This window comes from Muntiacus reevesi, chromosome 10 (genome assembly GCF_963930625.1).
Source record: "Muntiacus reevesi chromosome 10, mMunRee1.1, whole genome shotgun sequence".
NCBI classification, from domain to species: Eukaryota; Metazoa; Chordata; class Mammalia; order Artiodactyla; family Cervidae; genus Muntiacus; species Muntiacus reevesi.
Genome location: NC_089258.1, coordinates 21,450,312 through 21,462,445, shown reverse-complemented (window position 1 = coordinate 21,462,445; position 12,134 = coordinate 21,450,312). Strand labels below are relative to the sequence as shown.

Below are 12,134 nucleotides of genomic sequence, written 5' to 3'. Positions count from 1 at the left end.
ACAACTAAAATTTTTAATTAAATACAGTACCAAGAGCAGATGAATTCAGAGAAAGAAAAACAGATGCTCTCTGTAACATGACTTTGGGGCATAGTAATTCCATGGAATCCATCCTAGGCTACTTCAGTAATGTGAATTTGGTGGTTGTCCTTCATACAGCCCTCCACATGAAGCCTGATGGTGTATTTCAGAATCATTTCTTTGAATAAGTTCAGTCTTCACAGTGCATACTTTGTAAACCGTTGTTTGCTTTTTTTGTCCCTAGCAACATCTCGAATCAGTGATGCGCACCTAGCCGACACAATGATTGGCAAAGCAGTGGAGCACATGTTTGAGACAGAGGACGGCTCTAAAGACGAGTGGAGGGGAATGGTCTTAGCACGCGCCCCTATCATGAACACATGGTTTTACATCACCTATGAGAAAGATCCTGTCTTATACATGTACCAGCTCTTAGATGATTATAAAGAAGGCGACCTTCGCATTATGCCCGATTCTAGTAAGTATAAATTGACAGCTTTTACTTTTGATACTTCAGAAGGAATTTGAATTTCAAAACAAGGTCTTTGATTAATTCTTATGGAGATACATTTAAAAATTTTAATTATTAGGGATAAGTGATCATTTTAGTTAGGCTGTAAAATTATTCACCCTCTTGCCAAGAATATTTTCCTTTCCCTGTTCTGAACTTTGGATTTTTGTATGAACAGAATATATAATATGGGGTCCTTTGTGACTGGCTTCTTTCACTCAGCTTAGAGTTTTTAAGACTCATCCATGTTGTAGTGTGTGTCCATACTTCATTTCTTTTAATGCCCAAATACAACTCCATTGAATAGATACACTGTATTTTGTTAGTTCATTCATCTCTGGACTTGCCTTTTTGAATCTAGCCATCCTGGTGGTAGTAAAATGATACCTCATTGTGGTTTTGGTTTTCATTTTTTTGATGACTAAAGTTGTCGAGGATCTTTTCATGTGTTACTGGGCTTTTGTGTGTCTTGTTTGGAGAAATCTATTTGTGGCCTTGGCCTGTAGTTTCAGTTATGGTGTCTTTCTGTTACTGAGTTAGAGTCAGTAGTCTAGGTATAAGTCTCTTGTCAGATACATGATTTGCAGATACTTTCTTTTATTCTCAGAGTTGTCTTTTTACTTTCTTGATAGCCTTCTTTGAAGTACAAAAGTTTTAAATTTTATGACATCCAATTTGTCTATTTTCCTTTCTGTTGCTCATGCTTTTGGAGTCATATCTAATAATCCCTTGCCAAGTCCAGGGTTATAAAGATTTACCTCATGTCTTTTAGAAGCCTTGTATATGTTGGTCTTTAATTCTTACCTGGATCTTTGATACATTTTGAGTTACTTTTTGTTTATGATGTGATGGCCAGGTCCAACTTCATTCTTTAAGTTTTAAAATCAAGAAGTGTGAATGCTCCTCTCTTTTTTTCAGAATTGTTTTGGCTGTTCTTTGCAATTTCATACAAATTTTAGAATAAGCTTGTTGGTTTCTGCCAAGAAGTCAGCCGAGATTGTATCAGGTATTGTGTTGAATCTCTTGGTCAGTTTGGCATGAGGGTATTGCCATCTTAACAGTGTTAAGCTATTAACCCATGAGCGTGGGATGTTTTTTCATTCATTGAGGTTTTTTTTTTTTTTTTTTCTGTGAATAATGTTTTGTAGTTTTCTAAATTTTGCACTTTTTAAATGTATTTCTAAGTATTTCATTCTTTTTGACGCTGTTGTGACTAGACTTATTTTCTTAATTTCACTTTTAGGTGAGTTTTTTTTTTAACTACTCAATAGCTTTTCCTCAAACACATGAAGTCTTGGCCTTAGACATATGTGGCTGATAGACAGTGGATATATTAGCAGTGTGATAGCCTCTCTTCATTTTTGTGTCTTTTTTTTTTTTTTTTTTTTTTGAGCTCTCCCTGTGAACATGCTGCTCAGTGAACCCACTCATGGTCATCTGGCCCTGACTTCAGCCTTCTTAGAGTTTTTCTTTTTAGTTTGTGTGTATTTGTTATAAATGTATAATGGAGAGTGTTTATATAGGCAAGAATTTACTGATGAGAGCATTCCTTAAAAGCTTTTCTCCACCCTATATGAAATTTTTAATGTTTTTGTAGAGAGATGTCTAAAGCAGATATTGTTGACTTGATAATAGAAAGTATGGGGTCATTTGCACTTTACCCATTGCCTGTACCGACCATTCTTTATCCTCTCATTCCTTTCTTTTGAGTGGTATGCAAGTTTATCTGCTGTTAGAATCCGTGATGATGTTCTGATACAAAGAGCTCTGTGGTGGCCTTTGTTTGAGTCTCTTGCTTCTTCATCATGTTTACTATAAAACGTATGGCAGTCATGTATATGGGATTTCTTCATCCACATGAGGTGCCATGAAAGTGTGGTGTGGTGTGATGCTGCTACTTGCTGTAAGAGTGCTATTGAAGAAGAATTCAGCTTAGATTTCCTTTATTCCTCCAGAACTGATAACATGCTCATGTGGATTATTTGTATTATGTGAGATCAGAATTGCAGGTTTCGGATTATATCATTCAATGAGAGAATTTATTATAATCAAAGAGCAAACTGCTGTTAAAGTAAATACAAGATATGGTCCAGACCGAGATACATGTAGAAGTTAAAAGGCACACTGCTAACTAGTGTGTCAAGATGACTGGCATAAGCTTGGACAACCAGGATACCTGATCATACTACTTGAAGGTACTCTGTCGCTCCAGAGGAAAGAGTTTGAGTTACTGGGGACCTGTAAGGGGTTTCTTAAAATAGAAAAATATATCTACCTAAAGAAACAAAAGACCTATATATAGAAAACTGTAAAACACTGGTGAAAGAAATCAAAGAGGACACAAAGAATGGAGAAATATACCGTGTTCATGGATCGGAAGAATCAATATAGTGAAAATGAGTATACTACCCAAAGCAATCTATAGATTCAATGCAATCCCTATCAGGCTACCAAAGGTATTTTTCCGAGAACTGGAATAAATTATTTCACAATTTGTATGGAAATACAAAAAACCTTAAATAGCCAAAGCAATCTTGAGAAAGAAGAATGGAACTGGAGGAATCAACCTGCCTGACTTCAGACTCTACTACAAAGCCACAGTCATCAAGACAGTATGGTACTGGCACAAAGACAGAAATATAGATCAGTGGAACAAAATAGAAAGCCCAGAGATAAATCCAAACACCTGGGGACACCTTATCTTTGACAAGGGAGGCAAGAATATACAATGGAGAAAAGACAATCTCTTTAACAAGTGGTGCTGGGAAAACTGGTCAACCACTTGTAAAAGAATGAAACTAGAACACTTTCTAACACCATACACAAAAATAAACTCAAAATGGATTAAAGATCTAAACATAAGACCAGAAACTCTTAAACTCCTAGAGGAGAACATGGGCAAAACACTCTCTAACATAAACCACAGCAGGATCCTTTATGACCCACCTCCCAGAATATTGGAAATAAAAGCAAAAATAAACAAATGGGACCTAATTAAAATTAAAAGCTTCTGCACAACAAAGGAAACTGTAAGCAAGGTGAAAAGACAGCCTTCAGAATGGGAGAAAATAATAGCAAATGAAGCAACAAAGAATTAATCTCAGAAATATACAAGCAACTCCTGCAGCTCAATTCCAGAAAAATTAAAGACTCAATCAAAGAGTAGGCCAAAGAACTAAACAGACATTTCTTCGAAGAAGACATACAGATGGCTAACAAACACATGAAAAGATGCTCAACATCACTCATTATCAGAGAAATGCAAATCAAAACCACAATGAGGTACCACTTCACGCCAGTCAGAATGGCTGCTATCCAAAAGTCTACAAGCAATAAATGCTGGAGAGGGTGTGGAGAAAAGGGAACCCTCTTACACTGTTGGTGGGAATGCAAACTAGTACAGCCACTATGGAGAACAGTGTGGAGATTCCTTAAAAAAACTGGAAATAGAACTGCCATATGACCCAGCAATCCCACTCCTGGGCATACACACTGAGGAAACCAGATCTGAAAGAGACACGTGTACCCTAATGTTCATTGCAGCACTGTTCATAGTAGCCTGGACATGGAAGCAACCTAGATGTCCATCAGCAGATGAATGGATAAGGAAGCTGTGGTACATATACACCATGGAATATTACTCAGCTGTTAAAAAGAATACATTTGAATCAGTTCTAATGAGGTGGATGAAACTAGAGCCTATCATACAGAGTGAAGTAAGCCAGAAAGAAAAACACCAATATAGTATACTAACGCATATATATGGAATTTAGAAAGATGGTAACAATAACCCTATATGCAAGACAGAAAAAGAGACACAGATGTATGAACAGTCTTTTGGACTCTGGGAGAGGGTGAGGGCAGGATAATATGGGAGAGTGGCATTGAAACATGTATATTATCATATGTGAAATGAATCGCCAGTCCAGGTTTGATGCATGAGACAGGGTGCTCGGGGCTGGTGCACTGGGATGACCCAGAGGGATGGGATGGGGAGGAAGGTGGGAGGGGGGTTCAGGATGGGGGACACATGTACACCTATAGCGGATTCGTGTCAGTGTATGGCAAAGCCAATAAAATAGTGTAAAGTAAAAAAAAAAAAAAGAAATGTAACTGCCTAGTACCATCCTATTGCCAATCCCTTCTCCTCTTTGTACATTGTTTCTTTGTTTTTGACAGTGATAATTTGCTCTGATTTTTACATGTTTTCCTAGAATTTACAGAGTTCTTGTTAGGTCATAGCGTGAGCAATGTTTTCCAACACTCAGATTTTCTTAGGGACTTTTAAAAAAAAGTTCAGGTGCCCCATCCATCCTCCGAGATTCAGTTGAGTTCACCTAGCACCTATTTTTATAGCATGAGAAATCTCTTATTTTGAAACTGGGTTAGGAGGACCATGTGTAATGAAATGAAGTTGAGGGGGAAAAAGCTTTAAGGTGTCTCAAGATAAGGTAGGGATTCTTAGGCATTTTAAGTGTGTAGTACATTCTCAGTAATCCCAGTAGGCATTGTCTCCGTTAAAATCATTTCAAAGTAAAGCAAGACTTTCTTTTACTGAAAGGAATTAGATTTATTATTTATTTTTGGCTGCATCAGGCCTTAGTTGTGGCATGCGAGATCTTCCTTGTGAAATGTGCAGGCCTCTCTCTAGTTGTGGTGTGCAAGCTCCAGAGCCCATGTCTCTAGTTGCAGCACCCATGGGCTTTAGTTGTCTTCTGACTTGTGGGATTTTTGTTGCCTGACCAGAGATCAAACCCACATCCCCTGCATTGGAAGATGGATTCTCAACCACTGGACCATGAGGGAAATCACCAATGCAGACTTATTTTTAAGAAGTTATAAAATACAATATTATAAATCAACTATATGTCAATAATTTTTTTTTTTTTTAAAGAAAGATGTTATTATAGTTGGCAACTAAACAACTTGGGAGTTGAGGCGGGGAACTGATCCCTCTGAGTGGTTGAAAATTTGCATATAACTTATGGGCAGCCCTTCCATTTCTGTGGTTCCTCTGAATCCATGGATTGAACCAACTGCAGATCTGTTTACTGTTGGAAAAAATCCTGGTATATGTAGACCCATACAGTTCAAACTCCTATTGTTCAAGGGTGAACTGTATTTAGTTTTTTCTTGACCTTTTCCTTCTTTTAGTCCTTATTACTTCACTAGATAATTATAGCTATAATTAAGTATGAGCCAGAGGAATTTCTGTTTATGATTTTTGGAATTGTTTACAGTCTAGATTTTTGTAAATAAAATTTTATTGGCATACAGTCACACCATTCATTTATGTGTCATCTGTGGCTATTTTCACACAAAGAGATACAGCTGAGTAGTTGGTACAGAGACCATATGGCTTCAAGCCTGAAATATTTATTGTTTGGCCATTGAAGAAAAAGTTTGCTGACTCTTGGTCTAGAAAATCAAGATGAATGCAGGATATTAAAAACATTTTAAAAAATTATTAAAATATGTGAGTTGGTGTGTATCTAAAAACTAACTTTAAATTCTTTTTTTTTCCTCCCCCCTTTAAATATAGATGATTCACCTCCAGCAGAAAGGGAACCTGGAGAAGTTGTGGACAGCCTAGTGGGCAAACAAGTGGAATATGCCAAAGAAGATGGCTCTAAAAGGACTGGCATGGTCATTCATCAAGTAGAAGCCAAACCATCTGTCTATTTCATCAAGTTTGATGATGATTTCCATATTTATGTCTACGATTTGGTGAAAACATCCTAGATGTCATCACGAACTTTACCAAATTTGTGGAACTATTAAATGTATAATTTGTAGACATAAAGACTTGATTGCTTTCCAGTTTAATGAAAGCTTAAATGTCCCTGCGAACCCACAATCTCTGCCAGCAGAACTGGTTTTGTTCTGAATCGTACAGATTTATGTGAACACAAAGCATTTTGTGTAAGGAACTCCTTCCTCTTAAAAGAAGTCTGTCTGTTTGGAAGGGAGTTACAGGCAAGTCTGGTAAAAGTTAAGCTAGTATCATAGTCATTTAAAATTGTAATAGATCTTATCCACTTTCCCCTTCACTCTTAACACACTCTGCTGCCACAATGCAAGCATAGTTTGGTTGCATTTTTGTTACTGCCTTTTTTTTTTTTTTTTAAGATATATATGTATGTATATCTATCTACCTATCTATATCTGTGTGTATACATATATAATATATATATACACACACACAGATCTGTGTACACACACACACACACACACACACACACACTTCATTGGCAGTTCTTTCTTTGTGGATTGAGGTAGGAGTTAAATAATTGTCTCCAGTTTAACAGGAGTGCTTGACTTTATATCACTGCTGTTTATTTAAAAATTAAAACTGGGCACAGGAAGAACATGGGGACATTCAGCTTGTGTTGAAAGCCAGAAGTTCAGAGCACCATTTCAATCCAGAGGCTTTAAATTGTAAATTCAAACATGAATCACTTGTGGATGTTTAATGACCCACATTAGAATTTACAAAGCAATTAGAAATCTAGGTAAAAGGCTGCCTTTAATTTTAAGCTTTGTACATTTTTTGTTTACATATTTTTTTTTTTTTAATCTTAAATACTTTTTTAAAGCAAAGCCCAGGTACTTGGTCCACATTGTGTAATACAGGTGTATTTTGGATGATGCATTTGGTCCACTATTTGTACAAATTAGTAGTCTGGGTTTTAGTACATGGATTTAAAAGGCAACAGTATATCAGTGGTTTATGTGTATTTGGTAAGTTCCTGGAAGAACATAGTACTTTTATATTAGAAATGTAAGAATGGCATTATTGTCTTTTACCAAGTCCTCTCGGATCCCTTTGTTGTTATTACCATTATTACTGGTGTATGATTATGGTCAGAAGGCTTCTCCCCCTCGACTTTCCCTCTCAAAGAATGTCTAGACAATTAACAGCTTAAATTCCTGACACCTTTTCTGGTGCTGTTCTTGATCATGGTGTGCTGATACTGTGGATTCATTCCGTTTGGTGGGTCCTGCCGCATCAGGGTCGGTCGCCTGCACTGGCTTGTGGGTGTGACTGATCGCAGCCCTTAGCCGTTGAAACCTTCCCTGCAAGGCTGTTTGAACTAAAATAGAACCACAAAAGTGGTTCGTTTAGCAGCAAAACGTCAGCCTCTCACTTTGTTTTGGATGATCCCTGGCAGTTTGAAAGCTGACGGGGAGAAAGATGGTTTGTGAAACCAGTCTTGTAGAGGTTGAAAATCTTACCCAAGATTTGGGTAGAAAGCTTAAATACATAGACTGGCAATCAGACACCAGGTCTGTGTGACCCCTCTCATAGCTGCTCTTGATGATAAAGAGGTTACTTAGTTTCAAGGCCCCACTGTATGTGGTTTGCATGATGCCCGTTTTCGCTTTCGGGAAGGCTTTGCCTCGTGCTGGTTACGGTAACCTTGTGCGCCATGTAAATCCAGCACCCTGCTTCTCTGCAGTGTGTCCTCACCCTGGGTGGTCGGGGGTGAGCTTCTCCATGCAGTGAGTACCTAGGTCTTAGGTGTTCCTTCTGTGGTTGAAACAAGTGTCACGCCACAGATCTGTTGTCTGTTCTGCTGGTGGCTCTTGTAAGAGTTCCTGCATGTGAATCTCAAGGCTGAGTGCAGCTCCCCGAGTCCAAGTGGACACGAATGGCCAAGAGAGTGAGTTGTCCAGTGTGAGCTGCAGGAACAGGACACAGTGACTATAGGCTGAAAAGTGAAGTCCTTTGGTGGGATCCTGAGGGTTGGGTCAGTTGAAACATTCTTTGCATTACTTAATGACTTGCATTGTGGTTTTTCTGCAAGTACCTTTAGCAACTTTTAATATACCACATGATCTGCCACTCTCTAGATAAATGTGACATGTGATTTGTTTTCATTATTATTTTAATCATTGTTCCATTTATTGCCTTTAGGGTTGAAGGAAGGGGAAGGGGTTTTATGTTGATGTTTTCCCTTTTTTTTTTTTTTTTTTCATTCTTTTTCTTTTGGTGGCTTAAACCACACTTCCTGATGCCGTGACTAACTCTGCTTCCCAGCTGAGTATTTCAGGCTTCATTTAGGCTCATGTTTCAGATCTGCATGCATTGCTTGCATTTTCCTGGTATCGGAATGTTGGTTCCTTGTTCTAGGAATACAACATTAATTTCCAAAATTATCATGGGACTTGTGACAACACAAGACATGAATCTCTGTATAAAATGTATTGGCCTTTCTCATTGACCTGCTATAGTATTATTGTGTCGTGTGTGTGCGTGTGTGATGTCTGGCTGCCACGTAAAGCTTCAAAGGAAGACCTTAAAAGCAGACCATCCTTTTTTGCATGCTCTATTCTAAGTAGAATGTTCAATGTAACTAACTAAAATTGCATGTTAAATATATTTAGGTTTTTTGTTTTCTATCTTTGTTTTTATTTGTTTTCAGTTTCTGTATATTTGCTTAACTGTGCTGTTTTAGTGGTTGTAGGATATAAATGCACTGGTGAAGCAAATGTAGTGCCAACAGAAGGTGATTTTCCTGTTGTGTATGTCTTGCAGCATTTGAAGGGACTGTGCATTCTTAAAACAATCACAGTTGCTTCTAAACCAGATTTCATTTCTATTATTGTTTTACGTGCCAAACCCCGAAGTGCATTGGGCTTGAATCTCTGAACGCCGTGGACCCATTAGAAGACTGTTTTGATTGTCACAAATTGTAGTGCCTGAAAACATTATTAAGCTGATTGTCTTAAAAAAAAGAAAGTTCTCCAAAGACAAAACAGGAATAATTATTATAACAGAAAACAATTATGGTTGAAATGTCTGTGGTTCCTTGGAAATGCTGCGCTTTTTGTATTTTCCATCATTAGTGCAGTTGAACGAATGTGTATAGTTCAGAGGTCTTCGTGTTCGCATTTTAAAATTAGGTAAATGACCTCATCTTTCAAGCTTGAATTCATTTTTAATTTTAATTTTATTTTATACAATGTGTAGACAGTTCCCTGTTCTCTGCATTTAGAAGTATAAACAATATAAAGCTGTTAATTCTGTAAGTAATTTTTATAATTATGATGTAACTCTATCCTATCCTTAAAACATTTAAAATAAACCCTTTATGTGCAACTTTTGACTGTAAATTTTGTGCTTATGAGCAGACTGTGATGTGTTAAACCTGCTTCTGTGAAAAGATTTTTTGAAGTTTTACTTGAAGATTTTAACTAACCTTTCCCCCTCTTTTCCCCAATGTAAATGTCAGGTATACATATAGGAACAAAAAGAAGTAGAATTTTTCTTTGAATGATAATTAATACTACCTGAAAAGAAAAGGGGCAATAATAATCAGTAGCCCCAGTATATTATATAATCCAAAGTATTAAACTTTGTGATTAGTAATTAATAAGAAATTTAAATTTATCATAAAATTTTAACTTAAAAAGAATTGTTTTAAATAGGATTAAATAATGTGTTTTATATTTTCATATCTTTTCTTGCTGTAATTGCATATTGCTTTTATTAATACTTAAGTACCAATTAGATTCTGCAGTGAAAAGTCTTCATTTTAAGCACCAAGGCATATAAGTAATACTGAAACTGTATGTATTCTATTTTATCTTCCTGGATAATTTTATCAGAGGAAAAAGTAGAATTTATGGTATTTCTACACTTAATTAGATTTATTTATTTACTTAATGTTAACCCATTTGGCCCAAGGATCTGTGGTTAAAGCTGGGACGGGACAGGTCACCTTTCCTGCTGGCAGAGCGGCTGGGGAGGCTTGGCGTGGCAGCCACAGTGGCCACTGCCAAGGCCATGGCCAGGCGGAGGCAGGGATCACCTCTCAGGCTCTGGTGGGAGGAGCCACAGACAGATACAGGGAGGAGATGGACCAGGAAGCACAGGTGTTCACCCTGAGTGAGAGCTTACAGTCATCTTCCTGAAGGTAAATCACTCATTGCAATAACTGAAGGTACACCTCCAGAAATATTTTTTCCCCAAAATAACAAGGCAGGCTTAGCCCAAAGGTGGGCGCTTGCTGACTGCTGCTTGTAAACTGAAGAACTGAGTCTGAAGCAGTCACCATTGGAGGAGAATTGCAGGGTGGGCTTACTTTCCATTGTTTCTTCATTTGGTACTGTCAACTCTGTGATAATAAAAGCGTTTGACACTAATAAGGCACTAGCAAAAGTGCTTAATAAGTACCTTACCAAGCACTTTCCACCCATTTCATTTAATTCTTTCTGTTTTGGTTGTGTATGTTGTTTTGCTGTTGGCTTTTGTGTGTGTGTGGTGGTGTTTTTTTTTTGCCATGCCACATAGCATGTGGGATTTTAGTTCCCCAGCTAGAGATTGAACCTATGCCCCCTGAAGTGGAAGCACTGAGTCTGAATTGCTCAACTGCCAGGGAATTCCCTTCATTTCATTCTTAATCCTGTGAAGACGGCATGATGTTTTTTCATGTTGTGCTGATGTAAGAGAGGAGAGTGGGGTCCCTTGTCCAGGATTACAGAAGCGAACGAAACTCAGACCCCCAACGCTGTGCCAAGGCTGCAAGCTGCTGCATTCTTGCATCAGAATTAAATTACTTCAGTGGAGTGTTTGTCCCTAGAATGTAGAAAGCTATGTCTCTTTATAGTGAGAATTATAACCCCAAATGATAGCTAATAAAAGATACAAAAATATCTATTATTTGGAGAGAAATTATACTGGAAATATTTTAAAAATCTCCAGTACAAGAACGTAGGTGCTATTTTATATTTTAAAGACAACTTCAAACATCATTAAATTAATACTGCTGTTAAACCTGGACTTCTATCTAATTAGAGTAATTAGTTTGTCATTCATATATATTTACATATAGTTCTTAGGTTGCTGAATTTATATGTAGTTCTCAGGTTCTCAAGCTGCTGAATTTTAGAAGATAAGTGAGTCTGTAAACTGCTTCTCCAGACATTCTTAGATAGTCTCTGTCCTTACATTGGCCATAAAGCTCCTAGGTTCAGGTAACTCAGTGGCAGATGGTTTTGGGATACTGCCTTGGCACATTATTTTGCTTAAAATGACACTGCGTTCTTTCTGCTCAATTTTTATGTAAAGGGCACTGGACCAGGCGGTGTGTTGACACCAGTCAGCTCTGGTGATAGCGGCCCGGAAGTTTGGGTCCTTGCCATGTATTATTCCTTTTTTACGTTGGCTGTTGACAGTAGTTGAGTAGGCTGCTATGTGTACTGTAGGCACGTTCCTGCTTCTGTTTTTATCTCCATCCTCCTCCATTACTTTCAGCTTACGCCTTGAAAAATTCATCCTCTGGGAAAACATAAGAGCTTGAAGTACCATGTGAACTACCTGGAAATCCTTTATAGGGTTGGCATATCACGTAGAGCTTTTGAATTCTGTGTCTTCATGTTGGAACCATGATGTGAAAAGTAGAGAAGGAAGACCGTTTAAAACCATTGACATTAACGTAAAGAGTTAACAACTGAAGATTGAAATTCAGCATTCTAAATTGTCTTCACATATTGATGGTGAAAGGAGCTTTAAGGCTTTTGCCTTGAATTTGTCTCTTAAAGGATCTATCTGTAAGAAATCTGGACAAGACTGCGTGTGCACTTTCCCACTAGAAAA

General features: G+C 37.6%; 1 protein-coding gene across 4 annotated transcripts in view; it reads left to right on the top strand.

The window, feature by feature from the left end:
• The window catches only part of SPIN1 (spindlin 1), a 74,992-nt gene extending 65,357 nt beyond the window's left edge, over positions 1-9,635 (top strand). For all 4 annotated transcript variants that reach the window (XM_065946704.1, XM_065946706.1, XM_065946707.1 and 1 more), the window contains 2 exons: positions 266-499; positions 6,075-9,635. In XM_065946704.1, coding sequence (XP_065802776.1) covers positions 266-499; positions 6,075-6,274 — 434 coding nt within the window. In that variant the 3' untranslated portion in view covers positions 6,275-9,635. The remainder of the gene's footprint in view (positions 1-265; positions 500-6,074) is intronic.
• Positions 9,636-12,134: the final 2,499 nt, after the last annotated feature.